The sequence below is a fragment of the Drosophila mauritiana genome, chromosome X (genome assembly GCF_004382145.1).
Source record: "Drosophila mauritiana strain mau12 chromosome X, ASM438214v1, whole genome shotgun sequence".
In the NCBI taxonomy this organism is placed as follows: Eukaryota; Metazoa; Arthropoda; class Insecta; order Diptera; family Drosophilidae; genus Drosophila; species Drosophila mauritiana.
In genome coordinates, this window is record NC_046672.1 from 5,487,666 (window position 1) to 5,515,616 (window position 27,951).

Below are 27,951 nucleotides of genomic sequence, written 5' to 3' on the forward strand. Positions count from 1 at the left end.
ATTTGGCTTGATCAGAATCTCGTGATTTCTAGTCGTGACTCTTTGGGAGCCGTTCACTGCTGTCGCAGTTGCGCTCATCTCCAATCTCTCGATCGCCACACACTTGCACATAAACACCTATGTATTGAGCCGAATCGTGTTGTTGCTTTGGCTAGTTGATCATTCAGTTGGCGTACGCGTGCGCTCTGATCCACCGATCTGATCCAAACCGATCCTCCAGATTCAGACGAAGTTATTTGATTCGGATACCGGAATTGTCAACAAAAGGCAGCGGCGCCGGCGTCAGCATCATTCATTCGAATTTCTAAGCTGGCTCGTAAGTGTTAGTGTGTGCGTGTGAGCCAGCCTGCTTTCTGAGCGTGTGTGTGCGCTTAATTCGCGTGTGCGTGCGCATGTGTGTGCATGTTTGTGTCTAGCCTGGCTCTATTGTTGTTGTTTCAGGTGTGGGTAAGAAGCAGAAAAGACAGTTTGTGCCCTAGCAATAACAAAAACAAGGCGAGAGAGAGACATTGTCGCCGCGCAGTCGCTCCTCTGCCGCCGTCAACGTCGGTGCCGCAGCGCACAGTTCGATCCGCTCGCTAGTTGTTGCTGTTTAGTGTTCGTTGTGGTGTCGCTTGTTGTTGTTTTGATCCGTCCGGAATCGCATAGCGATAATTTATATATGTATATATATATATAAATTAATAGTGGTGCAAAAGGGCGAGCAAATCGAGTCAAGTCAAGTCAAATCAAATGCCCAATCTGCGTGTGCTTGTGTGCCTGTAATTGTTGTTTTGTTGTAATTGCACCCGCGCACACACTCAAACACTTAACTGCGGGAAAGAGCGCATTCCAATCCCTACACACACACGCGCACACGCACACACAGCCACCGCCGATCATGGAAATTTGGCGCTCGCTCACAGTGGGCACCATCGTGCTATTGGCCATCGTCTGCTTCTACGGCACCGTGGAGTCCTGCAACGAGGTCGTCTGCGCCTCGATCGTCTCCAAGTGCATGCTCACCCAGAGCTGCAAGTGCGAGCTGAAGAACTGCTCCTGCTGCAAGGAGTGCCTCAAGTGCCTGGGCAAGAACTACGAGGAGTGCTGCAGCTGTGTGGGTAAGGAAGGTCGTCCGATCCTCGGTCAGTGGGCGGTGGGTGGTGGGCGTTTGGCGGTGGACAGTGGGTGCACAACCACACGCATACATATAGATTTGATCACCACTGATGATGTGATGGCCATCGCTTTGTTTTTGTTGCTGTGCGTATGTGCATGTGCGTGAGTGTGTGTGAGTGTGCGGGGGGAGCTTGCGATGTGCTAACTAGTTATCGATAACGGACTTGAGCTGACGATCGAGCCTAGCCTTAACCCTTACATGGGCCAAGGGGTCGCAATTCTAAGCCGCTGAAATGAACAAGTTTATGTCCCTCAGATCGAAACAAATTTTCAGGTTCTTACAGCCAGAGAAAGTACTTATTGCCTTAATTCAAGAATTAGATAAGAAGATACTTACTTAGTATACTTATACTTAGTTTCCAAGTTATTATAATCATCACACAACCTTTCAATTGTGCAGATTCTCTGTCATTTTATTATCCATTTTAGTAGTGGTCCAAGAAAAGTTTATTGACGCTGTAAATAAGTAAATAAATAATAGCCTGTAATCATTCCGATGGGGTTTTCGGGAAATGCAATTTACGTTTGGCCCACATGATGTTGTTTATAAACAAATCGAGCATGACGATGAAAACAAATATGCACACGAGATCGGAATAGGAAAAGCATGTCTTTTTTCGAGGAATACAAATAGATCATTTTAATTATCAGATGCAAAATAAATGCGTTTATAAAAAAAGTCGTTAATATTAGAAAGGAATGTGCATCGTGAAGACAGACTGCCATTTCCTTTCGCAAATATTTTACGTTTTAATATGATATTCAAAAATTACTAGCACTTAACTTTACATTACCTCATTTTTCCAGAACTCTGTCCGAAGCCCAACGACACCCGCAACTCGCTGTCCAAGAAGTCCCACGTGGAGGACTTCGATGGAGTGCCGGAGCTCTTCAACGCCGTGGCCACTCCGGATGAGGGCGACAGCTTCGGGTACAACTGGAACGTGTTCACGTTTCAAGTGGATTTCGACAAGTACTTGAAGGGTCCCAAGCTGGAGAAGGACGGACATTACTTCTTGAGTGAGTGCTAACCGAGAGATTGAGTTCACCAACCCTCTAACCATTTGCCTTGTCGTCCAGGAACCAACGATAAGAACCTGGACGAAGCGATTCAGGAGCGCGACAACATTGTGACCGTAAACTGCACGGTTATATATCTGGATCAGTGCGTGTCGTGGAACAAGTGCCGCACCAGCTGCCAAACAACAGGCGCCAGCAGTACGAGGTTGGAAACCTGATCTTCTATGCATAATACAGTTGATGTGTAATAACAGATATACTCTACTTGATAGATGGTTCCACGACGGTTGCTGCGAGTGCGTGGGATCCACCTGCATCAACTACGGCGTGAACGAGAGCCGCTGTAGAAAGTGCCCGGAGTCGAAGGGCGAGCTGGGCGACGAGCTGGACGATCCCATGGAGGAGGAGATGCAGGACTTCGGGGAGAGCATGGGCCCGTTCGATGGACCCGTGAACAACAACTACTGAGCGCGGTGCGATCAGGATGCCATTCAAGGATTCAAGAAACAGAACAAAACAGAAGCCCACATCTAACAAATTTAGCTACTCAATTCAGTGACATTATTATTATTATTATGTAGTACGAAGTAATATTTGTATAGCACTATTATTATTATTTTTATTTACAACAAATGAATAGGCGCTTTGAATTGTTTTACTTATGAACCGGCCAAGATATATATATATATATATATATTATATTACACTTTTTTTTTGGACTAAAAAATGTATTTTTGTCAAAGTTTTTGAGAGTTTTGATATTCCGGGGCGGGGTAAAGTGCAATTACTTAGTTGACCACACTTTGCTAACTTCTTGTAAATAAAAATTTCATATGTAAACAGTAATCGTTGTCTTTTAATGCATGTCTTAAGGTTAAATAAGCAATCAAGGCTCTACAAACACTCAATAAGTACATAACTTAAATTTGGAATTAATTTACAAATGTCAACTATGTATAAATATGCCATTATTACTCAAACTGTGCGTTTCATTGCGGTTCACCGGTGCGAGGGAAGCGAGGATAACAATCCCAACAGCATGGCCCCTATTCGATCTTGATGCGACGACCATAGCGCCAGGCCAGTCGCACCAGATCCCGATGAGCCAGCGCCCAGGACAGAAGGCAGGCGAGCCCAGCCAGGACACCCACGCCCAGATGTGTGGCAAGGTCAGAACTTTGGTACTGCAGGAAGAAGTAGCAAGAGAAATTCATTTTACATCGCACTCGCAAAGAGAAACACCATCCAGGACTCACCCAATAACAAACGATGCCGGCCAGGAAGAGCGTGCATCCAAAGAGTTTTCCCGGCCAGAGGCCCAGCAGCGGATCCAGCGACAGGGGCCGATACTGATGCCTGATGTAGTAGGTGCTGTACAGAATCCTGCTCAGCATATTAATGCAGTTGGCGAAGATGAAGCCCACCGGGCCAAAGATCCCTGTCAAAATGTAGGACAGCACCAGGAAGCTGATCGAAAAGATGGCCATCAGATAGTTGTACTTGTCGATATCTCGACTTGTGTTCGTGGCGAACATATAGCCCTCGCTGATCCCATTCACGGCCAGAAGATAGATCGCCAGGCAGTGCCACTGCAAGAGGCTCTGCGGCAATCCGCCAGCCACGAAATCAGGACCGCCGTAAAGCAGCAGCACTGGGTACGAGTAGCTCTGTCCAAAGGTGAAGGCAATCAGGCCAATGGAGCTCACGCCCAAGAGCAGATTATTCAGGACACTGCTCGCCTGGCGGACGCGCTCCTGCGGCTGCTTGGCCAGCTTGATGTCCCGGGATAGCGTCTGCGTGAAGTAAAAGTACGAACTGTCCTCGATGGGCCGAAAGATAAAGCGGGCCGCCATGCTGCCCAGATTGTTGACCACATCGTAGGTGGCCTGCTCCCCGAAGCTCAGCACCGGCGACACGGACATCACGTACTTCTCGCCCTCGGTGAGAATTTGTTTTAGCACGCCCTGCTTCACGAAGCTCAGGGTGAGCGTTTGCAGTTCCCGGTTGAAATGCTTTCCGTTGGGATTGAACATCACGCCGGGCAGGAAGTCGCTCAGCTGCTTGAAGGGGAAGTCGTCCATGTGCTCGTACAGCGAGACCTGCCAGGCCTTTGGAGCCACTGGCTTCTTTTTCGCCTGCTGTGTCACGAAATCCTTGAAGCCTTTCAGATAGAAGTAGAAGAAGCCATACTGGCCCAGGACAATGGTCACTGCACTGGAGAGTTGGGCAATCGCAAAGGCATTGATTGCTGCACTGCGATCACCGGTGACAATCCACAGGAAGATGGCCGAGCGCACCAGGATGTGCAGCGTATTCAGCAGGATCTTAAGCTTGACAAAGCAAAAGACCTGGGCGACAAACACCGCGGACTCGGCCATCAATTCCAGGACGCAGGAAAAGGCCACGGCATAGCAGGCGAACTCATATTGCGAGGCGTAGATGGCGTCCACCGCCGACAGCCAGTTTAGCCAAATGTATAGGCAAGGAGCACACAAAACAGCGCAAATGGGAACCCTGAAGTAAATCGGGAAAGGTGTTATTAAGTAGGAAAGATCATGCTCTCGCAGGATGTCAGGCGGGACACCCAGAAGCTATCATCCTTGATCCACTGGCAGGAGCTGATGCGAATTACTTACGTGAGCCACATCTGGTTGATCAGCTGCGCCCAGGAGCAGCGATCGCCCTGCTGGGCATTGGCGCTCAGGGCCGCCCGGTTGATGGCCTCGCGGGAGAGGAAGAGCAGGGTGCTCTCCAGAAGCAGCAGGCGGACATTCATGATGCCCAACACCTCGCGGCCCACATGTCGCACGATGTACGCGTTGATGCCGAAAGTGAGGATGCGGCACAGTATCTGCGGGGCGATAAGATCGCGACAGCGGTGCGGATGAGTAATACAATTCCGAGGCACTGGGCACAGACACAAAATAGATTCCCAGTGCGCTGGGCTCACCTGAAAGATGATGCTGAAGCCGGCGCCCAGCAGGCTGCTCTCGAGCACATTGCGCGCCATCTGACGCCGTTGGTCGGGCTCCTCCAAGCAGGCTCAAGATGCCCCCGCGTCCGAATGGCAAAAGCAGTTAGAAGCACGGCCCACTTTGTTGGCCAAAACAACACAAAATGTTCTCTCACATCTGGATTTTGTTGACTATCGATATTGGACAGTTGCGGAAAGCCAGCTGTTTTGCTATCGCCTTTCGATCGCCATTCGCGCCAACTCTTATCGATAAGTGGTCATTTGAATTCGGAAGTTGCATCGCACCTACAGTCAAATTGACCAAGAAACCGAAGATCCAGAAAATATCTTAGCTTTTATTGAATTATATGCAATGGCATATGAATATGCTACTCTTATTGTTATTATTTTGATAGTGGGTAACTCATTATAAGAAATAAAGCCAACAATTCCCTCAATTTAAGCTTCAAAGCACCAACAATTTGTTCAAAAGTTGAGTTTTTTAATAATATTTGGTGTGACTCTTTCTTGAGACTTTTTCAATCCGGGGTCGAGTTTTTACGATTTATTGGCGTAATTCCCACAGTAATGAAGCTTTTAAGCCGGGACACGGGTGGCGGCGCCTTGATGAGACTGGAGACCTGGAGACTTGGAGACTGACGCCAGCAGAGCAGTGAGATTTGCTAGAGATCAAATCTTGACATGGGAGTCACGCGAAAAATTACATACATAGACCACAAGCAACAAAAACATCAACAACTACAAACACAAGCAGGGGAAACAATGCCAACAGCACGGATGACGGACAGACGAGCAATGATGTTGTTCCAGTCGCTTGGAGTCGCCTAGCCGCAGATACAAAGATACGAAGATACAGTATCTGAGTGCCGCGTTGTGTGCGAGTGTGTGTGTGTGTCGAGACGGACGACTAACGCACGATTTTGTTGGATCGCTGGGATCTCTGGGACCTGGCTCCCATTTGGTCCCTGGCGACCGGCGCCACTGTCTGCCATTCAGGCTCCTGGTGATGAGCGCGTGACACGGCCCGAGGATCTCACGATGCGATAGTTTTGATTTTGTGAATCATAAGTTAGGTAACATTTTTAGAAACTTAATTTTGTGCAAGTGTTGCCATGCAGACTGAGTTTGATAGCTAACCGCATTGCTCATTCGCATTATTACACATCATATTGTATTCTATCTAATACATTTTGGGTCCACCTCTAGTGTTCACCGCAGCCAGGTAATCAGATAAAAATATATTATGACGTACCAGACCGACTTTTCATTGTTAATTGAGCGGCAGCGGCAGAAACGTAAACGTAAACCTTTCCCGGAGCCCGGCCCTGAATGATTGAGATTGAGACGTGCTTGATATCTGTTGGCATCGCAGCGGCAGCGCCGACGATACACTGAAAAAAAGCACGCACTTTCTACGGTTGAGAAACTGCGATTAGCAAAAGTATCTCACGTATGCGAATGCATTTCATAAACTACTAGCTTGTGGTTGCTATTGACTTACATGCCGTAGTTTTTTCCAGTGTAGATGCGATGCTGCGTCTTCGCCGGCGACGTTGTTGTTGCAGTTGTTTTTGTTGTCTGGCGTCTGTTGGCTGTCTCTCTTATCTTGTATCTCTATCGCCATCTCACTCGCTCTCCCTCGACGCTTTTTTCGTTGCCTTATCTGCGGCTTGTGTGTGTGAGTGTGTGCACTGAAAGAAACAATGTAGTTGTTTAATGAGATGGCTTGATGTTTTGATATCTTGACAACAGATGAGCAATACTATTACTACTTTTTAGTCCAGTAGACTTGTAGTCTTATTGATAAACAATAAGTTACAATTTTTAATAAAGTATTGAAATAATTGTACACACATTTGGCATACAAAGGCACCCCTCTTTTCGCCCAGTGTACCGCTGAATGTTGCTGCCACGCTCCAGACGTGTCGCCGCAATTTGCAGCCAAACGCCGGCGACATCGGCTTGGCGCCTAAAATCAAACGGGGGCCGAACGAAACGAAAAATTTTAAAAATAACGTGCAACAACGACGGCGGCTAATAATGTGATTTGTTTCGTGCTCGGCGGGGGGAAAGCGGGGAAGTGGGGGCCTGGAGGAGCAGGAGCAGGAGCGGATGCAGAAGGAGCGTTCACTGTCTGCGCCGCATCCTCGCGGCGTCTTTAGTATGTGATAATTTTCAACAATTTACTCCCCTTCGGTTTTTTTTTTCTTGGTTTGTTTTTCTGCCCCGCCGGCAATTGTGCGCATTTAACGGTGTGTCCTTGGCGGAATACACCGCCCCCTGATCGGCCGCCTCCATGGATGCGGACATGGGCATGGAGATGGACATGGACCTGGCACTCCACTACGCGGAGTTGGACAGTGGCGCAGTTTCTGGAAGAAGCGCGATAAGCCAGTAATTTCTGCGGATCGACGCCATAAAGCAGATATGCATGATACGATTATAATTATACGGCAAACACGCATAGCAACAGTCTGCGATGCCACAGTGAAAGCTGGCTACAAAGAACAAACTAAAAGGATTTCATGGGAATTTAATGATTCGTAACTCTTTGCTATAATATATTTACATTGAGCAACAATATGGATTTGTTTTTACTGCCTACTTTTAGGAGCGAAGCAAAACTTAATAACTTAGCAATATAACTTGCAAATAAGCGAATAATATATTAAATATATGAAAGTAGAGTTAATATAAACTATCGGAAAAGAGCTATCATTTTTATAAGGATTCTGATTGGTCCAAGAACTTTCACATTCATTCCAATTTGTTGCAATTCAAATTTAGAGTGCTATGACAGAGATTCAAATTGGAATTAAAAGCTATTCCTTTTGGAAAAAGCCTACACTTTGGAGAGTCCAATTTTGATTTCGAAAACGATGTTACCGAATACGGTTTCTGTAGACCAATGCTGTTAACCAAAATGGTTAACAGAATGAATATCAAGTAGAAAAATAAACAAAAGGAAAGGAAAGAAAGCCTCCAGCACATGGGTTTTGGGCTATCCGAACTCTTTTTGGCCAGCTGATTGGCCAAGGACACATGCGCTTTATTTTCACTGTTAACGCGAAGAGCGCTCTGTCTTGGCCAAGCCAAGTTCGACATCGAACCGGGCTCGAACCTGTTGCAAGAGATCAAGCCAGTGCTGAGCAAGTGCTTCTTACGGAACGACTAAACTGGCAAATCCTTAATAGAGTTAATCCTAAGTATGAAACAAATGTAGCACACTTTTTGAAGTTCGAAGGGCTCTAAGCCTTTCAGGCTAAGTAGAAATATAATTATACGCCAAGGTAACACTATTATAATTACGCAAAAAGATCGAATTTGCTTAAATATTAATAATTCAACTATTTTTAGAAAGCACTCAAATTAATTTTATGTTTTTTTTTTTTTAATTTTTGAATAGCCAATTTGGCAACACTGGCTCAGGTTCGACGTCGAGCCGGGCGGTTCGAACCGATCGAGAGGAAAATCTATTTAAGCAACACACAACTCTCGACACTTTGTATTTGCACGATATCTTTTCACCCGCGCTGCTTGTGCCTCGCATCCCACAGAGAGCCGCTGGGAAAATATTAGGGAAAACGCTGCAAAGCCGGGAAGAACGGAAACGCCAGTTGAAACGCCAGTGTGGACAATACGACAGTTTTCCTTAGATCCTCCAATACAGACTCCAAAAGACTCGGCTTGCGTGTGTGTGTGTGCGTGTGTGATTGATTCGAATTTCAAATCGTAATATCGAAGTTTTTGAAAACGCGCCTTTTTAATTTTTTTTTTGCCCTGTTTTGGGTATTTATTTTTTTTACCTGTGCCTGCGAACCTCCGTTCGCGACTTGTGAAATCATCGGCCATCGGCCATTGTTGTGAAAGAGCGGCTGTCTGGGCCCGGGTTCTCCTACCTGGCGTTATAATCGCCGCCCCTAAATGAAATAATAAAAAAAAGAATAACAATAAAGCTAAACTGCTGCCGACGGGCTTTTGCTTTTGTTTGCGGTTAAAATATTTGCGGGCTTCACCAGCGGCGCCTCTCGGAATTGGATTCCAGTTCGAATTCGGAATCGGTGAGTCGGGGCATCCGAAGAATGCGAAGTATCTTCGATCCAGCGATGGTATCTGTTAGTCGAATGACTGTCTCGATATCGAGAAAGTTATTAGTTACTTTATTACATTCTAGATTACTTCGGTTTTTAGGCAATTTATCTTATGGTTAGGTTCACCTAGTAAATAACCAACTTGTCTCTTGGCATCTCAGACTTTTCCCTCGCCCTTTTCGCAGCACAGCCAATTTCCTGTGTGTGATCTCAGCCGAATAACCGAAGACATCGTATAAAAACACACACTTTTATCGCGCAGACAACAAAACAGAAATAAAATCCAAAAAAGTGCGACTCCCAAAAACGGTGAAAAACAAAAAATAAAAAAAACCGCCAGTTATGTATGGTCACAAGCGGCGAGATGCCCACAATGTCATGACAAATAAACCGAATTCAAACGATCTGCTTCGTAGTATTTTGTATTTTTTATTTTGGCCGCGACCAGTTGGCCCGTCCATAAAAAAAAATAAAAAAAAAAAAACGGCAGGAACATCCCCAAGAAATGAGAAATGGCTGTGCGAAAAGCAAAAGCAAAAAAAATCGGAAGAAAAAATGAGTGAAGATAAAGACTCTTTCCAGCAGACATGTGTGTACTACACGCCAAATAACACAAACAGAAAACAAATGAAATAATAAATCGAACGACGCCGCTGCCATAAAAATACATTTTCGGCCCACATGCCAGCGAAGCCATAGAGATTCAAATGTGCCCCCAGATAGGAGCGAAATCATCGGAGTAACGTGCGATCCGGCGAGGGCGGGGCCCCCCAGATAATCAGGGGGGCGGTCGAGGGGGGTGATCAGAGATCGGGGGAGCTATGGGGCTGTGGGGAACCCAACCAACCAACCAGCCAGCCAGCCATCCAACCAAGCAAACCAAGCGAAGCCGAGCGAGCAATATGGAATCGTCGTTTTACGTGAAAAGCTTCATTTCATTCATAAAAAAACGCCATAAATGAAAAAGAAACGAGAAAGGAGGCAAACTTGGGCGGTACGACCTATTAATACCCTGCATGTACTTAGCCAAATCAGTGCAATCGAAGTTGAGTCTATTATTAAAATAGTACTTATTGTTTTAACGGAATATTACTATATTAAAATCCATGCTATGCAGGCTTTTTAAATATTTGTAGCCATAACTACCCCGTTTTACAGGGTATTTCAAATCTGAAATTGTGTGTCTGCTCCATGTGCGTCTGTCTGAGTTCCTCAATGAAACTACAATGCATGAATGGCAAGACACATCAATGGAGCTCCAACGAGCCACAGATGCCCCCATCCCCGATCTCCGATCGCCCAAAACTTACCCCCCAAAAACAGCCACATCCACATCCAACTGCGCGATCCATTTTGGTCCGGTTGGCGGCCTGGTCTGGATCCCAAAGTCTGGAACTGGGTGCTGGGCGCTCTTTCTTGGATCCGATCTGGCCAACTGGCTGGATGGTGGGCGTACAAATTGCTTCGCCTCTCGGCTGGAGGCCTCCACCAAAGTGAAATCGGAAATTCGCCAGCCAGAGGGTCGGTTTCTTACTATTTTTTTGGATCTTTGTTGCTTTTTGCTTTTCGCTTTTCTCGTATGTGGTCGTGGCCGCCAGGAAAGAGGAGGAGTACGTGTATCCGATCTTGATTTGGTCTTTCATTAGCATAAATATTCGACATATCCGATGATCGATGGCGCTGGATGACCAAAAAAAAAACGGAGGTGACAAATCTAGTGATAGATGTCCGACAAATCGCCTGAAGATCGAACTAAGCCAAATAATGAAACGCCAACGTGTGGAATGAGGCGTCGAAAATAGTTAAGAGTGGCTGGACTATCAATATGCGGAGGTGGTTCCATCTTGACTCCATCGACTGGCAATCGAATTCAAGTGAAATTCCCGAAAAAGCAACCGCATCGCACATGGAGGAGGAGTCCAGCGCACATGAGATCATGGCGCGTCGTTCCACGAAATTTGCCCTTCTCAATGAATTCTTGCATCAAATATATGTTAAGTTATTCCAACAGATGCTATCCGGTTTGCTGGCATAAAGGGGAAGTACCTGAAATCCACATAAAATCGTTATCAAATTGGGCTAGCCGTCTATTTGTATTCAAAGGTGCGACGCTGATCTTGAAAACCAAGTCATAAATTACAGCTCCAAGGATTTGCCAGCGAGTCCTGGGGTAGAAAAGTAGTGGAGGGGCATACATACATATGTGTATGTGAATCTCGTTGGGGCGGTGGCGGTGAGGGGCGTGGCAGACAGTCTGCAATCAATTGGCTGACATTCAATGGAGGGAGTCGTCGGGCGGCAGTGATTGATTGATTGATAATTAAGAGTGGCGCCTACTGGCAGCCACGCCACGCCATTCCATTCGACTCCATTGAGCCGGCGGAGGCACTGCAGCATAATGGGACAAACGGATGGACGGATGGCTGGACAATGGCCACATTTTAATGTACGATCATGTGGCGCTTGCTAATTTGGCTGGCCAGTCTTTCAAGTTTCGCCGCCACTCGGGGATTGGCACACACACAGAATCGAACTCGAAACAGGAATGGGCGGGATGGGCGGTATGGGCGAGTGGGAATTTCGGGTATACCCAATATTTAAGCGCATATTTTATGGCCATCATTATGGCCGCGATGAGTTCGGAATTAGGAACGGCACCAGCGCCCGCAGGCGCCATTGTCAAGGTCATCGCACTGGCGGGGTAGCTGCGACTTTTTGGCGGGCGTAGCTATGAAGTTGAAAAGTATCTACAAGTATACAAAGTATCTATATCTACATATCATATGAGGATATTGAAGATATTGAAGATATAACTAAGATATAAACTAAGTACGTGCTTAAATTCAAATCTAAGTGAGCTCACTCATATTGCTAATATTTAATAATAATTATAGTAGTATCAGATTTACAGGGTATGCGAATTCGCTGAGTAAAAGAAAGGAGTCTGATATTCGGCTTCTCTTCTCCTTCGACTGCAAATCGGCTGCTGTGGCGCTAATGAGCTTTTGTTAAATTTTATTAATGGAATTGCCAACATTTATCATAAATTACAAATCGTGATCGTGATAAGAAGAGCGCCGTTGACTGCGTCAAACTTTTGAATAATTAAGTTGTCGTGTTGCTTTGATAGTGTGTTGTTGCTGTTCTTGTTGTTATGGTTGTTGCTGTCTTTGAAGCGCCGCACTCAAAAAAAAAATAAAAAAACAACAAAATTTGCTTAATTTTATGGCCCGTGTCTTCTTTTTTTGTCTACCATATTTTTTGTTCGCCCATCCATTGTCTGCGTTTCATCTCGAAAGCGTTTGCTAAAAGCCAAAAAGCCAAATCACCGATTATTTATTGTATCTGGAAGTGGGCTCTTTCTTTTTATGGCCTCCGTATGCCACACAATCCGCAATAATCCCAGATCGGATTGTCTCTAGATGGGTTTGGGCTGGAATCGAGGGATTTGATTGCTTCAACAACACGTTGTGGGTTTGGATGGCGCCATGTCCATCCACATGGCAACCACAATGATCGGCAAAAAACCGCAGCAGTACTTCAAAGATTGATTGCCTCATTAACAGCCGACATCATAACTATTATCCATTTGGCTACTGAAAACGGAAATCTTTAGAATCTTAAAACAATCTATTTAGATAAAAGATACATCTGATACGTTGTCCATTTCAGCTGATCTCCTGACCAGCCCAAGCTCCGTATTATGCGACCGCTGCCATGCTGCTGAGACAACGCCTGGATAACGGCTAGGGCTGTGGACTAGGATCGGGCTGAGGAGCATGGCGTGCAGCAGGATGTGGACCAGGAGTCGCTGGCTGGGCCTGCTGCTCCACTATTGGCTGGTCGTGGTAACGCAGGGCGGTGGCGTACGTCCGCTTTACGGACTCCACTCCGACGAACTGGCGGCGGGTGAGGGGCAGCTGGTGGTGCCGCGACGCGTCCATTCCGATGGAGCGTTTATGACCCACCAGTTGGAGTACGCACACGAACTGGATCATCGGCGGCATCGGCAGAGGCGCAGCCTGAACTCGGAGCGGGACACCCAGGCGGCGGACCTGCATCTGCTGGTGCCGCTGGCGAACGAGACACTGCATCTGGAGCTCATGGCGCACAGCTACTTTCTGGCCCCGAATCTGGTGGTGGAGCGCCACCGGCGGGATCTGCGCACGCGGTCACCGTTGACATCGCGGCACCTCAACTGCCACTTCCATGGAAAGGTGCGCGGCCAACCGGCCACCAATGTGGCCATCTCCACCTGCGCCGGACTGGTGAGTTGCCCGGATGATGATGTTTTATCTTGTGTGTTCTGCCCGAACTGATCACTCTTTGCCAGGTGGGTCACATCCGGACGGCCAGCAATGAGTACTTCATCGAGCCCTCGAAGGAGCACGAGCCGCATCCGGTCAACGGGCATCCGCACGTGGTCTTCCAGCGCTCCTCCGTCAAACCGAAGGTTGGTTGGCTAACCCTCCACTTGTTTACATACCCCTGATAATCGATCCATTAGCATTCGTCGCGAAAGCGGAACAAGCGCAAGCGGGGCGGCAAATCGGGATCCGGAGCGGAGGTCAGCAATTGCGGCACGCGGGAGCCACGCCGGCGGATGGAGACGAGACTGGAGTGGCAGGCCAGGGGCAAGGTGAAGGTCCAGGGAGGCCGTCAAATTAGGCGCCACCACCACCATCATCATAAACACAAATACCACCATCATCAGCAGAAAAATCACCGAGTTCCGCACACCAAGTTCAAGTACGAGACGCAGTTCCAAACAGAGCCGGATCATGCAGAGATTCCCCGGCGCAGGCGATCCATCAGCAGTCCACGGCATGTGGAGACGCTCATCGTGGCCGATGCCACCATGTCGGCGTTCCACAAGGACCTCAACGGCTACCTGCTGACCATTATGAACATGGTGTCCGCGCTGTACAAGGATCCCAGCATCGGCAACTCCATCGAGATCGTTGTGGTGCGCATCATCCAGCTGGACGAGGAGGAGTCCCAGCTCCAGCTGAATCTCACGCAGAATGCGCAGAAGAACTTGGATCGGTTCTGCAGGTGGGATTCATAACATATAACATATGTCGCTTCCCTGTTTTATATTTTCCCAATGAAATCTTTCCTTAGTTGGCAGCACAAACTGAACAAGGGCAGTGAGAAGGATCCGCATCACCACGACGTGGCCATCCTCATCACGCGGAAGAACATCTGCGCCAACAACTGCATGTGAGTCCAATTAGATGGAATGGGGGTTCCGAATCAACGAGTATATCCATGTCATCCGCAGGACTCTCGGCCTGGCCAACGTGGGTGGCATGTGCAAGCCGAAGCAATCCTGCAGCGTGAACGAGGACAATGGCATCATGCTCTCGCACACCATCACCCATGAACTGGGCCACAAGTAAGTAACCAAGAGTATGATCACCAAATTGAATTTAAGCTGCTCCGCGCGAGGCAGGAGCATGTGTAAGAGGTAGCCGGCAGCGATTTGCATTGCCACCTGCGGCGCCAGACGTTGGCCAACTCGCATGCCCCACGCGCAGCTAGCCAATGCGATTTCCGATCCCCAGCCCCTGGGCAAGATTTATGGCCAGCCCAATTCGTTTAATGAATGAATCCAGCAGCCAGCAGCAAGAAGCCAAGAGTACACGAGTTGCTCGATTTCAAACGAGGCGGCTAAGTGGACGCGACGGATGCTTTGACACCTGCGTGTGTGTCTCATTTTCAGCGACAATGATCGCCTGCGTTGCATATTCCGATTCAGATACATATTCTGATGCAGATACAGATTCAGTGCCAGATCGAGATTTATATGTAGCTCGTGGTGGCCCGGCTTCCTGCTCGATTCAAACTCAATTAGTCGAGGCACCGAGATCTCAACAGAGATGACCGCCCAGTCACTGTTCAGTCACTTGGAGTCACCAAATGTCACGGTTTCAAATGAATCTATGCATCCAGAGCAACCTAAAAAACTTCAATTCAATCACTACGTTTGAGTTTCGCAATATGATAGTACAAATCTTTGTTTTATAAGCTAAATATGGCTAATAACTTGTTGGTTAATAATCGTAGCATAGTTTTTGGCGCTATGTTGGGATTTTTAGTACAAACTTTGTACCACAGAACTTTGAAGGGGATGCACTTGTCATACACAGGTTCCAAATTATTGGATACTTATGCAATAATTCCATGTAACTGTGTGCTCTCCTCCTCCTCCTCCTCCTTCATTACCCACAATAATGCTCTATTGCCGGCAATTAGACGATTCCATGTGATTCCATGTGATTCACCGTGGTCACAGCATCGAATCTCGATCCGTCGGCACACCCAGACACTCCGACTCATTTCAACTCACACCCAACGACAGCCGGGTCCGGTTTTCAAGGGGGTGTGGGGGGAGACGAAGAGCTGCGGACTTGGATCGTAATGGATCTGATCGGATCGTATGGGATTGGATTGGATTGGATTGGGTCGATCGTTCGTGCCATGTTGCCAAGTTTTCCAGTTTCCAAGTGGCTGGTCCGTGGCTGTGGGTCGCCTACTGTGTCAGAGCTCACTGGAAAAAATCAGATAGTACTATATATACTACTCTACCATACTAGACACTATATACTATACTAAAGTAAACTATGCACTAAATTGATTACAACTGAGTTGATTAGTTTGCACATGAAATTAGTAGTTTTTCCTACTTTTGAGCAATATTTCTACCAACTCACTCGGCTTTTCTGTCAGTGCAGCCCAGGGGCCGTCAGTCAGTCTAGCGTGCTCGGTCCGCGATTGACTCACCGCCCCCTCTGCGGATCCGACCGCCCCGATCTCCCTGATCTCCGGCCAAGATATAGCGGCGATGGGTTGTGTAAGCCGACCGGAATCGGAATATCTCTGGGCGGGAAAACAAAAACAGGTGGTTTGTTTTGGTTTCGCTTATGTGCTTTTAATCGGATATAGCTGCTTGTTCACCAGCGATTTGCTCCCAATTGGCCATTATTCTATTGAAATAATCAGGTTTTGGAGCGATGTGCTGTCTCACCCGGACAGTTGGCAACTTTGTTTCCATCAAATCGCGTTTCTTTTGTAACCAAATGGGTTGTTCTTTTCCGTAACAACAGCTTCGGGATGTTCCACGATACGGCGAAGATCGGCTGCCATCCGCGCGTGGGTCCCATTGTGCACATCATGACGCCCACTTTTGGGGCGGACACCCTGCAGGTTTGCTGGTCGAACTGCAGCCGCAAGTATATCACACACTTCCTGGAGTAAGTATCTTCTCATGGGTTGTAGCTACTGGTTATGAGCCCATCTCTCACACATTTGAATCGTTAACGATTGCAGTCAGGGATTGGGCGAGTGCCTGGACGATCCGCCGACGCCCTTGGATGAGTACAACTACACGGGCGAGCTGCCGGGCATGCGGTACAATGCGAGGGGCCAGTGCCGCCTGCAGTTCAACCTGACCACGGACAGCGAGGTGGGCGCCTGCTCCGCCCCCCACGAGTTCTGCTCGACGCTGTGGTGCAAGGTCAACGGCGAGTGCGTCACCCACATGCGGCCCACCGCGCCGGGCACACTGTGCGGTCGGAACAAGTGGTGCCAGAACGGCAAGTGCGTCCGCCGCGAGGAGCTGGCGGCGGTCAACGGGGGATGGGGCGATTGGAGCGAGTGGAGCGAGTGCTCGCGGAGCTGCGGCGGCGGCGTGTCCACGCAGCAGCGGGAATGCGACAATCCGGTGCCGGCCAACGGCGGTGTGTTCTGCATTGGCGAACGGAAGCGCTACAAGATCTGCCGGAAGCGGCCGTGTCCTGCGGAGGAGCCCAGTTTCCGGGCGCAGCAGTGTGCTCGGTTCGACAATGTCAGCTACCAGGGTGCCACCTACAAGTGGCTGCCCTTCTTCGATAAGAGTGAGTTCATCAGCATACCATACGATGCTTAGTTGAGATCTCGATATCACCTCCCCCTAGATAATCCCTGCAAGCTGTTCTGCAGCGACGTAGACGACACGATAATCGCCAACTGGGGCGCCACGGTGCTGGACGGGACGCCCTGCACCCTGGGCACGAACAACATGTGCATCGACGGCATCTGCAAGGTAGGGTATTCCGAATCCAATGTCCGATAACTGATCGCGAACCGCGTCTTGTTCAGAAAGTTGGTTGCGATTGGATCGTCGACTCGGAGGTGCAGGACGATCGGTGCGGTGTCTGCGGCGGTTCTGGCGATCAGTGCGAGCCGGTGAGGGACACCTACACGGATCCGTTCGCCGCCAAGGACGGCGCCTACGTGGAGATCGTCACCATACCGGCACGGGCGCGGCACATCCTCATCCGCGAGCTGGCCAATTCGCCGCACTTCCTTGCCATTGCCACGGGCGGCGGGGATAGGTTCTATCTGAACGGGGATAGCCTCATCTCCATGCCCGGCGAGTTCGAGATCGCCGGCGCCGAGAGCCTCTACGATCGCGTCGACGAGCAGGAGACCATCACAATACCTCAGCCCATCCAGCATTCCATATCGCTATATGTGAGTGGTGTACATTACAAATTCCAGCAAGATAGATATCCACTGGCTCTCATCGGGTTTTTCCAGGCGATTGTGCGCGGCAATGAGAGCAACGCTGGCATTTTCTACGAGTTCACCCTGCCCGCGCTGAATGTGACCGCTGGTAGGCAGTTCCTGTGGCGCCTGAGCAACTGGACCGCGTGCTCCGCCAGCTGCGGCGGTGGCGTGCAGCACCGGGAGCCCATCTGCCAGGAGAACGGCAAGGGTGAGTCCAACGAACCGCTTGGGAAGTGCCCATTAAACGCAATCTTCCCATAGCTTTGGGAGATACGCTGCCCTGCTGGACGCATGCCAAGAACAAGAGACCTGCCCGGCAGTCGCGAGGATGTGGCGACCAGCCATGTCCTGCCCACTGGTGGCCAGGTCCCTGGCAATTCTGTCCGGTCACCTGTCGTCCAGCTGGATCCGTGGCGCCACCTCAGCGCCGGCGATCCGTCGTCTGTCTGGACGAACACGATGTGGTGGTGGCCGACGCGGAGTGTGGACACCTGCAGAAGCCGCCGGAAACGGAGCCCTGCGAATCCTCGCTGCCGATCTGCAGGACCAAGTAGCACAGACACACTCCCTATTTATTGACGCCACTGGAGGAGGACCAGTGCGTTGTAATGGAACATATTTATTCAGCGAGTAGGCGATCATCCCAGATGTACTTAACTAACTATACGCACGCACAAAAACTAAAAAATGGAAATTACATAGGCTTAGGATAACGCTTAGGCACTAGCGATAAGGCATCTTATGTATTACGATCGCGGGCTTATCGATATATAGTATTTAGGTTACTCAATACAGATAGATGTATGCGGAATTGCCGGCTTCTCTCTCTCTCTCTCTTTCACTTTCTCTCTATGTAGTTGATATCACATGGGTTCTGCTGGGAGAATGGATGCAGTGCATCAGGTGCATCAGCTTATGGAGTGCTCCTAGAACCGCGTATTGTCCGGCATCTTGCGGAAGTAGGCGATCTTGTCCTTCGGCACCCGGTAGCCGTGCATCCAGCGACTGCCCTTCCTCAGCGATCCATCGATACCGTCCTTCCACACGCCCTGCGGCAAGTAAACTGCCAAATGGATATGCACAAATTAATAAGTATTTGGCTCAAGGGCTCACAACTTGTTGCTTGAACTCACCCTCGCGCTCCTCGCGGTTCGCATGCAGGATGGGCGCCACGATGAGCTCCTCGCCCACGGAGAACTCATCGCTGACGATGAGACAGGCTGGATCGTGGGGATCCATCATCCAGAGCGGCCTCACCAGTGGCAGTCCCTCGTTCATCGACGGATTGAGGTACTTCTTGAGCAGCGGAATCACGATCAGCTGGCGCACCTCCTTCAGCTCCTGGGCCACCCGGGTGACCAGATCACTGCGATACTCCGACGGCAGGTGGCTGAACTGCATGGCCGGCATGAAGGTGGCCAGCTGGAGCCAGCGGATGAAGAGTTCCTGATCGGGCAGCGGTGGCTGGGACATCGAATAGAAGCTGACCATCTTGGAGAGCGGTCGCTGCAGCAGATAGTCGCCACCGATCACGCCCGGCAGCACGAACGGGTAACCGATGACGCCGTAGTTGAGCACAGCGCCCAGGGTCTCCCTCAATCCCTCCCAGGTGGCGTTCGCCGGCGGGGTGCTCAGGAAAGTGGGTGGCTTGGGCACCACACTCGCCGTGGAGACGGCCATTAGGCCAGCGCCCTCCAGGCTGGCGGTGAAGAGCCTGGCATAGGTGTCCGGATTGTCCAGGGTCTGGCGGCACTGGTAGTAGTGCGGCAGATTGTAGCCCGTTCCCAGGTCCAGGTAGAAGCTCTGCACTCCGTACTCCTCCTTCAGGCGCTGCAGCTTCTCCAGCAGCCAGGGAACGGACGCATTGTTGGTTATGTCCAGAACGCCGGCGCTGGAGCTACTCTTGTACCTGGTCAGGGCGGGAATACTCCGCTCCGAGTGGCGTTCGTAGATCAGCAGCTTGCGCTTCACTGCATCCTTGAAGTTGGCACTGTCCGTGCTGATGAACGGTTGGATGGTCAGGACCACCTTGAATCCCCGCCTGTGTAGCACATCGATGGTGTCCTTGAGGGTGGGGAACCTGGCCTTGTCCACCGTAAAGTCGCCAATGTTCTCCTGCCAGAACTCATTGATGACAATGTGGCCCAGTCCCATGGCAATGGCACTTTCCGAGTAGTCGCAGATGGCGGATTCGTTGAGGGACTCGGGCAGCTCGGTGTGCGGTATCCTCCAAACCGGCTCCTCCAGCAGCGAGTGCAGCACCTTGAACTCCTGCTCCTTGAGGCCATCCCACAGGCTCTGCTGGGTCATCAGCATGTGCAGGCTGCGCATGTCCTCCGTGGTGCAGATGCGGTAGTCCAACTGCGGCAGCGGCGTCAGGTGATTCACGAAGGTGAACTCATCGTTGGCCGCGCGCAGGCAGAAGCGATTCTCCGTCCGGTTGACGCCCAGCTGCAGCGGCGTCTTCTCGCTCACCTGCATGGCCACGCCGATTGAGTTGATGAAGTACCTCTTCACCCCATTGCCGAACTGATGGATCTTCGAGTCGCCGGAGGCATAGGGCGCAAAATCGAAGTTGGCATAGCTGAGGGACCACTCCTGACCCTTGGTCACCCCGCCGCCGAACCACAGGCCATTGTCCCGCTTCAGCTCGTAGCAATCGGTGGGCAGGAGACCCGGCGTCAGTGCCTGCCACTGCAGCGTGTAGCACCGGAAGACGCCCTTGTCCTCGAAGTTCAGATGCAGTCGCGCCACTCCGTTCCACTCGATGCACACGCTGCCGTCACTGCGCCGCTGTTCCTCCAGGCAATGGAATGGCGCCGTGTCGAAGCCCAGGGTCACGCCCAGTTGACCCGATATCACCTCCTTGTCCTCGTGACTCAGGATGCGGAAGATGCGGTCGTGCGAGTTGAACTTGATCTTCTGGAAGTAGCTGCGCGTGAGCACCTGCTGGTGGTAGGCCACATAGGCATAGCCGATCTGTGCGGATAAAGGGATTCGAATTGAAAAGATATTGTATCTTGTATCTTGTATCTTATATCTTGTAGCCCCCTAAGTATCTTTAAGTAGCCATGTCAAAGTGGCACGCTCTAAGGTCGCTCGAAATAAAAGGCGCTGTGATAAAAGGCTTAACAATTCAACACTTATTTTCGGGAGCTCATAAAATCCATTTGGACATCGGGCCAAATTATTCGATCACTCTTTATCGCCAAACCAAAAAAAAGTACTTTTATCTTCTGCAGCTAGTTGGAATGCCTTCAGTTCGTTTTGACAAGCTTAAGTCAGCGGAAAATGCAAAGTCACTGTCTTATTGAAATTAAGAATTTCCTCTGCGAATTAATCTACAAATTCTCATTGAGAATTTTCTATTAAAAGCTCTGCATCATGTTTATGATCACTCATTATGCTAGTGATTCGCACTTCGACTCAATGAATAAATGAATGAATGAATGAGTGAATGAATGAGTGAATGAGTGCTGATGATTGCTGCTTACCAGAAATATGATGATGAAAAACATGATGATGACGAATATCTTGATCTTGTAGTCCTTCGTCTCGCGCTTCTTCTTTCTTATCAGCTGCGGAAAAGCCTGTGGAAATTGGTGTTTAATTACTTGACCTTTGATCTCTGGTCGAGCGGGGTCAACTCACCTGCATCTTCTCGCGCAGTAAACTGGCCAGCGAGTTCACGCTGGTGATGGAGGCCTGGTTGGAGGCCAGGCTGTGGCTATCGAAGTCGCTGGCCAACATCTCCTTGCTGTTCAAACGCAGGGCGGGCAGAGGAGCAATCGAGGCGCGTCTCCGGCTCCGAAAACGATCTCTGCAAAAAAGATATACAAAAGTCAATGCCTTTGAAAATGAATGAAATAATATTCAAAATGAATATATGGTTTCTTTTAGTGGTTGGAACTTTTTTGGCTTATTGCCCATGGACCCATGGATTATCCTCATTTGTAATCCCTATTTTCCGCAAAAAGAATCCGTTTTTTGGCCACAACTTTCAAAATAATTGTCTGAATACGGAATGTCATATCACGTTGAGCTCGTGTTTAAATTTCCAATCGAACTGTGTCCACAAATGGGAATTCTATTTTTTGACCATTTTTGCCAATTTTGATGATGTAACCCCTTACCGAAAATGCAAAAATTGGCCAAAAAAAAAGTTTCCCTGAATCGGTTAAAAAGTGATAGGGATGGTTAGCCCTTGTAATTAGCTGCTCAAAACAGTGATTCTTTCCACTTTATGATCAGTTTTAGTCAAGTTATGACAAAAATGGTCGCCTAAAGTTGTTTAATTTTGGCAAAATAATTTTTTTGATTTTCCGTCATAAAATAATCCGTTTTTTGGCCACAACTTTAAAAATAATTGTCTGAGTACAGAATGCCATACCTCGTTGAGTTTGTATTTAAATTTCCAATCGAACTGTGTCCAAAAATGGGAATTCCATTTTTGGGCCATTTTTTGCAAATTTTGATAATTTCAAAAAATGCAAAAAAATAAAAAAAAATTAAATTTTTGTAATGCTTCCAAAAAGTGATAAGGATCGTTAGCTTTGGTAGTAAGCTATATAAAACAGTCATTATTTTAGAAATATGACTATTTTTAGCGAAGTTATGAAGAAAACCCTTTTTGCAAATAGTGAAGTTGTGCCAAAAATCGTTTTAGTGATTTTCTGTCCACATAAGGTCAAATTTTTATCGATATCTTTGCAAATAATAGCTCAAATATGGAATGCAATATCTCGTTGTACTCGCAATATAATTTCCAGTAGATTTCCATTTCAGCTTTGAGATTTTAAATTTGACCAATTTTTCGCAATATTTTTGACAATAAATTTATCCCTTGTTGTCCCTTTGGTAGTCATATGCTTGTATGTACCAAACACCAATGGAACCTTAATTCTTTTATGAGTCTGATAAGCAGAGCAGACGCAGCTGTTGCAATTGGTGGAAATATTTGTATATTTTATAACAAATAAAAATATAACAAACACATCAGTTTTGTTAGTTTCTAGCAGATAGCAGATAGATCTAGCGACTAAGATAGAGGTGAGTGCTGCCTGGTGGATGCAACCGAATGGACCCTGAACTTGCAACACGATCGGGGTTGGCTTATCGCCCTTATCGGGGGCGGAAGACAGTCGTTAAGCCCACTTCCCGGTTACCCAGAGCAATTTTTGTTTGCATAACGCACACTTTTCGCTCCGTCGGCGTATGCAAATCTCGCGCAAACAAAACCGCACAGAGCCAAAATAAAAAAAAATAATAATAAAGAAAAGTTACGAAAAAAGCCGAGACACGAAAATCTGTGGAGCTGATATTGTGCTCTATAATTATATACATGTGTACATATATATACTTGCTTGGCCTGATTTATTTACAGTTGATAAGCGGCTGGGCTGGCTGCTCTCGAAGTCGTAAACACTCCCCGGTGCCTATAGCCGATATATAAACTATATAGCTCTATATAGATATAGATATATGTATGAATATAGATATATCACTTGGAGATATGCGGATGCTATCACGCCCAATCGCGATCAACAACTGAGCCGAGGTCCGCTTATGTCGCTCATGCCGCAGCTCCAGAGATCTGTCCGGTGGAGCTGCCTCTCCCCCAAATTAACTTATCAGCCGCTGGAGAAGATTGGAGACCCACACCCGGTCGGTCGCTTCTCCGCTTGTAATGTGCTTAAGCACTTAAATTGCCTCATCGCGTGTGTCTGTGGAGAAATCTCGGCGAACTCAAGATGTACGTATGTACATATATGTATAGTTAGCCATAAGGTGTATACCCTTTCTTCCGAGGAATTAGTATGAAGAAATCTTTGGAGAAATCTCGGAGAGAGTAGGGAACTTTTGGGGCATCTCTAATAGTTTTCCTTGTATCTTTAGGATGCAACTATGGAGTTGCTAGGCTGATTTGCAATCACTCGATGTGTACAATGCATTCACTGATAAGAGAGCTCTCGAAAAAAGTATGCAAAGCATTCGAATCGGCTGGTTTGAACTGCTTTGAATTGACATAAAACCGGATAATTAATCTGGGATTAATTAAATGCCGTGTCAGCACACTCAAACCCGTAAATATTTATGAACAAATAAAACCTGAGCTGCAAAGAAAGTTCTGTAATAGATACTTTCCCCAAATTATGCATCTCTACGAGATATAATTGATAGTAACTATTGCTCAGGTGTGCAAATAGCTGAACTGATTTAACACCCGCCATTTGGATGCCAATCACTTTGATAATAACTGCTATTGGTCCAACACCTTGGCGATTCCATGTGGGTAATCATAGGAATTCGCAGTGTCGAGGCGGGGAAAAGTCAAATGAAAATCGCTGCGGAATTAGCATGGAAGTGGGCAGTAGTTGCAACCGATACTCGGAATGGGGCGGGAGGCGGGTGTGGTGGGCGGAATGTGGGGAAAGGCACGTTCCACTGGCAGTCGACGCCACAATTGAATTACTGTCGTTCGGAGACAAAAGGCAGCGACTTTCGATTAATTAATCTAATTGCCCCGCTGAATCAAATGGCAAAAGTGCCCAGCGACAGCGTGGGCCAAAGTTTAAAGTAGCTACAATTATTTAAATACAAGAACTACATCATATGTGAATGCTACTTAGTTTGGTTATCAGTAGTTGTAGTTGAGCTAATCACTCACCGGTGAACTGGTCTCCTGGCGTTCCCGAACTCGTCATCGCTGTCATCGTTGGCGAAATTGATGGCCTTATCCGGCGTATTGGCCGATGTCGTCGGCGCCGTAGTGCCCGGCGTATCCGGAGTGGCCGGAGTGCCCAGGCTGGAGGTCGCATCGTCGGCTATCTGAAATAGTGGAATCTATATAGCCAAACAGACAGCTTTCCTTTTTGCTACACTAAACAGATAGCTGGATTGGTAGAGCAAACAGCAAACAGCAGGCGACTGTAACTGAAAGTACGGCATTTTGTTGGCTGGTATAGCCCAACCATCCATATACATATGGGTTCTGGGCTTTTGACACCTGCACTTGGGCAAGGTGAGTGCAATTAGCACGGAGGCGTTACCGCCTGAGCACCCCGTCAAGGTGTCTCCGTACAAGTAAACCGCAAGCCCGGAAAAATGGCATCGATTCGAATGGAGTACGTCATGAGCTGCAGGCCACACTTAGTACCTGCCTTATCCTTATCCGTAGCCGCACTGATGTCGAGCACAACGGCGGCGTCTCTGGCTTTGGGTGCCGGATGGTGCTGATCCTCGATGGGAACGCTCGAGAGGATGAACCGGCTGTTGGGTGAGCTCATTGCGGGCACTCAGCGATTATACCAAGCAATATACTTATGTTATCACAGCACTATATTATGGGTTTTCAATAACTTCAGGTTCAAGCACTTCACTGAGTCACAGAACAAGTAAAAAAAATGAAATTGTTTATATTTAATTAGGATAGTCGCTGTTCTATTAGTTTGTTGTTAACTATGGTTGACCCAGTTCAAATCGCCAATATTGTCGAGTTGCCAAATAATAATTATATGGGCCACCGATCCGAACGACGTTAGTGCCGCGATCGCACTGTTAACCGTTGATAATTGCTGGATCGCTATTGCCTGAATATTGTTTTTGAAGCCTCAATTTATGCGTTTTAATCGCTACGCTCTCGCAGCCTCTGCCGCCGTCGGCGTCGGCAGCGCAGTCGCAGCGCGTCGCGGCGTTGAGTGGAAATATCGACACCCACACTCAGAACAATCACGAGCTAGTTGAGTCGGCGAATTTGATTTTGATAGAATAATCCGGCAGTCGTAAATTAATTGCGACTACCCTGATTGGCGACGTCTTGGTATATTAGCCTTACTTCGTGACGAATGGCCATAAATATGGATGCACTGCCAGCAATTCGAGCAATGAAAGCTGCATATTCCAAACAAATCAAATATTTCATTTCAATAGCTTAAACAGAAACTGAGAGTATATGTCTAATTAAATTGTCGTGGTGTGACATTTATGTCTCCCCTTTTAATATTTGCTGTTCATTCTCTTCGAAAGTTGAAATTTTGCCTGCCAGCAAAGAAGTTGCATTTCGCATTGCATACTTTCGGGCATATTGCGCACACAGACCACACTGCGTATGTGTTATATTTTCGATGTGCGACAGTTGATCGCTTGGTCACATCACACATACGCCGCATTGGCCTGGCCACGCCCCCTTCGCCGCGCCCGTCGGCTTGTTTGCAGCTCTATAATTAGCGCACAGCATTCGTCGCTACTTCCCGACACCAGTAATGAGTTTGAGTGTTAACACATCGAAAATAATAGACAAAATCTCCCACGGAAAAATATCGGATGCGCTAATAATTCAGATAATCTAGCTTGGAATTCAGAGGGATCGGCATAATGTAAATATTCGTGCGAAAGATCGGCAATCAATCATAATTGTTAAATAAAAAATAAAAAACATATACTTATATAATAAGTTCAAAGATTGATGAACAAGTTGTTGCCTTAAACGGCCACTCGTTTTAATTTGTACCAAAATAAAAGTGTTTTTAAATGATAATTTCTTGTTAGCATAAATGTTTATGCAAATGTCGGAAGCTATGAGTTCGTATTTGGAGCACGATGCATATATTAATGGGCATTTAATGTGATATACTAATATATTGAATGGACACTTAAGCGATTCTTTAAAAGGTATATTTTTTGGAATACCGAATGTGCTAAGTTAATGGTGCCCATTTGTACCGTAGGACCATCATGTGACTATTAACTGAATTTCGGGTTTTTGGTCACATGTGTATTGTTTGCCAACTTCATATAATTAAGGCTCAATTAACGTTTGTATCTTTTTTTGGGTAACTTTTCGCGAGCGCGAGGAATCAGACTAGAGGCGATGACGCCTCGCTTAATTACACATTGTATTTTAATTTCGAATGGGGCTTAACTGCTCAACTGGTTTGCTGCAATTATATATTTAACAAAAAAAAAATTGCAAAAATAGCAGAAGAGATGCTTTAAATGCCAGTACGGCACTCTAAATACCCTCTAAAGCCAGCTTCTTTTCAAAGTTTATTTACTTTATCAATGAATTTTGTATAAAAGCATACAAATGTGCTTATAAATCTTTTAATTTGATTAATGTTTTATGTAAATTTTCATTTTTTAAAACAAATGAGCGACCGAAGCGACTGGTCTTTCGAGGAATTTTCATGGGTATAAACTGGGTCGTAAACTAATCTTTTTATGCACCTCCCACGCCAGATTCTTCATTTTACATTGGTACAAAATATTCTCAAATGAATTCAATGCTAAATGCTAGATTTTTCTGATGAATTCAATGCTGAGTGTACTCACAATCTCCTCGTGCAGCGCATCTTGCGGCTGCATCTGGTGTCGCAGACGCAGTGCCTCCAGATCCAGAGCGTTGATGCCCGAGGGCATCGATATCGAATTGCGTCGAAGTCCCGGCGCAAAGGCCTCCGGCGAGGGCGTCGCCGACTCCGGCTCCTTTTCATTGACCATCTTCAAAAGCGGCAGATCCACATTGCGTCGCTCGCTGAGGGATTGCTTCCTGGGCATGGCGCCCAGTAGCTGGTGCTGCTCCTGCTCCTGCTCGTTCCGCTCATCTCCGTCCGTGTCCGCATCCGCGTCCGCGAAGGCCAGCTCCGGATGCTGGCCGTTGAGCGCCTGCGCGGCTCCCGATTGCGTTGTGTGAGCCATTTCTCCGGCCGCTTCTCAGTTCCAGCGGCTGCGTTCCAAACGCGATCGCGTTCCACTGGCGAATGAAAAAAGGGTTGAGCGCGCCAACCGGAACCCGAAATCGCCGGCGGAGCGAAAGAGAGCGCTGGCGGGCGGACAGAGGGAGACGGGCGGTGAGCGGGCGGCTTCGATTGCCATCGCTGTTTGCCTTTAATCAGCGCTTATCATCGGCCAGCGATAATCGCAAACACCGATCGAAAAAAAAGGCTCAATCACAGTTGCACACATATGTATTATGGCTAAATTAATCAGTTAAAGAGGTAAAAATATATAAAAATATATATAATTGTACCAGAATTTTTACAAAAATTTATTAAATTTCGGTTTTTGAAATTCTAAATTCAGCTCTTACCGAGTACTTGTGTATTTGTAATCCGGCTGCACTGGTTACGCAGATATTGCTAATACGCCCCGTTTGCC

The 27,951-nt window shown here is 47.7% G+C and overlaps 4 protein-coding genes across 8 annotated transcripts; 2 read left to right on the forward strand and 2 right to left on the reverse strand.

The window, feature by feature from the left end:
- The first annotated feature begins 102 nt into the window (after positions 1-102).
- Positions 103-3,024, forward strand: LOC117147298 (protein twisted gastrulation). Its single transcript, XM_033314145.1, has 4 exons — positions 103-1,100; positions 1,966-2,178; positions 2,239-2,383; positions 2,451-3,024. The coding sequence occupies exons 1-4, from the start codon at positions 881-883 to the stop codon at positions 2,644-2,646; spliced, it is 774 nt and encodes a 257-aa protein (XP_033170036.1). The 5' UTR covers positions 103-880; the 3' UTR covers positions 2,647-3,024.
- On the reverse strand, positions 3,015-5,417 carry LOC117147297 (protein RFT1 homolog). Its single transcript, XM_033314144.1, has 4 exons — positions 5,129-5,417; positions 4,815-5,029; positions 3,435-4,692; positions 3,015-3,362 (listed from the first exon to the last, which is right to left on the reverse strand). Exons 1-4 carry the CDS (start codon positions 5,186-5,188, stop codon positions 3,225-3,227), a joined length of 1,671 nt encoding a protein of 556 aa, XP_033170035.1. The 5' UTR covers positions 5,189-5,417; the 3' UTR covers positions 3,015-3,224.
- A 3,234-nt stretch (positions 5,418-8,651) lies between these two features.
- LOC117146850 (A disintegrin and metalloproteinase with thrombospondin motifs 7) lies at positions 8,652-18,607 on the forward strand. 2 transcript variants are annotated; one of them, XM_033313410.1, is made up of 12 exons: positions 8,652-9,213; positions 12,916-13,511; positions 13,577-13,696; positions 13,751-14,298; positions 14,368-14,466; positions 14,528-14,641; positions 16,353-16,499; positions 16,576-17,141; positions 17,202-17,329; positions 17,386-17,760; positions 17,827-18,004; positions 18,058-18,607. In XM_033313410.1, the coding sequence occupies exons 2-12, from the start codon at positions 13,023-13,025 to the stop codon at positions 18,348-18,350; spliced, it is 3,057 nt and encodes a 1,018-aa protein (XP_033169301.1). In that variant the 5' UTR covers positions 8,652-9,213; positions 12,916-13,022; the 3' UTR covers positions 18,351-18,607. The 2 variants fall into 2 exon arrangements, with proteins under 2 accessions (XP_033169301.1, XP_033169302.1); XM_033313411.1 differs by lacking the exons at positions 17,827-18,004; positions 18,058-18,607 and having other exon boundaries at positions 17,390-17,577.
- On the reverse strand, positions 18,507-27,556 carry LOC117146851 (myogenesis-regulating glycosidase). 4 transcript variants are annotated; one of them, XM_033313412.1, is made up of 6 exons: positions 27,127-27,556; positions 24,464-24,624; positions 21,448-21,616; positions 21,291-21,386; positions 18,930-20,775; positions 18,507-18,859 (listed from the first exon to the last, which is right to left on the reverse strand). In XM_033313412.1, the coding sequence occupies exons 1-6, from the start codon at positions 27,490-27,492 to the stop codon at positions 18,723-18,725; spliced, it is 2,775 nt and encodes a 924-aa protein (XP_033169303.1). In that variant the 5' UTR covers positions 27,493-27,556; the 3' UTR covers positions 18,507-18,722. The 4 variants fall into 4 exon arrangements, with proteins under 4 accessions (XP_033169303.1, XP_033169305.1, XP_033169307.1 ...); XM_033313414.1 differs by lacking the exon at positions 27,127-27,556 and adding an exon at positions 24,957-25,370; XM_033313416.1 differs by lacking the exon at positions 27,127-27,556 and adding an exon at positions 24,953-25,035.
- Between the last annotated feature and the right edge of the window lie 395 nt (positions 27,557-27,951).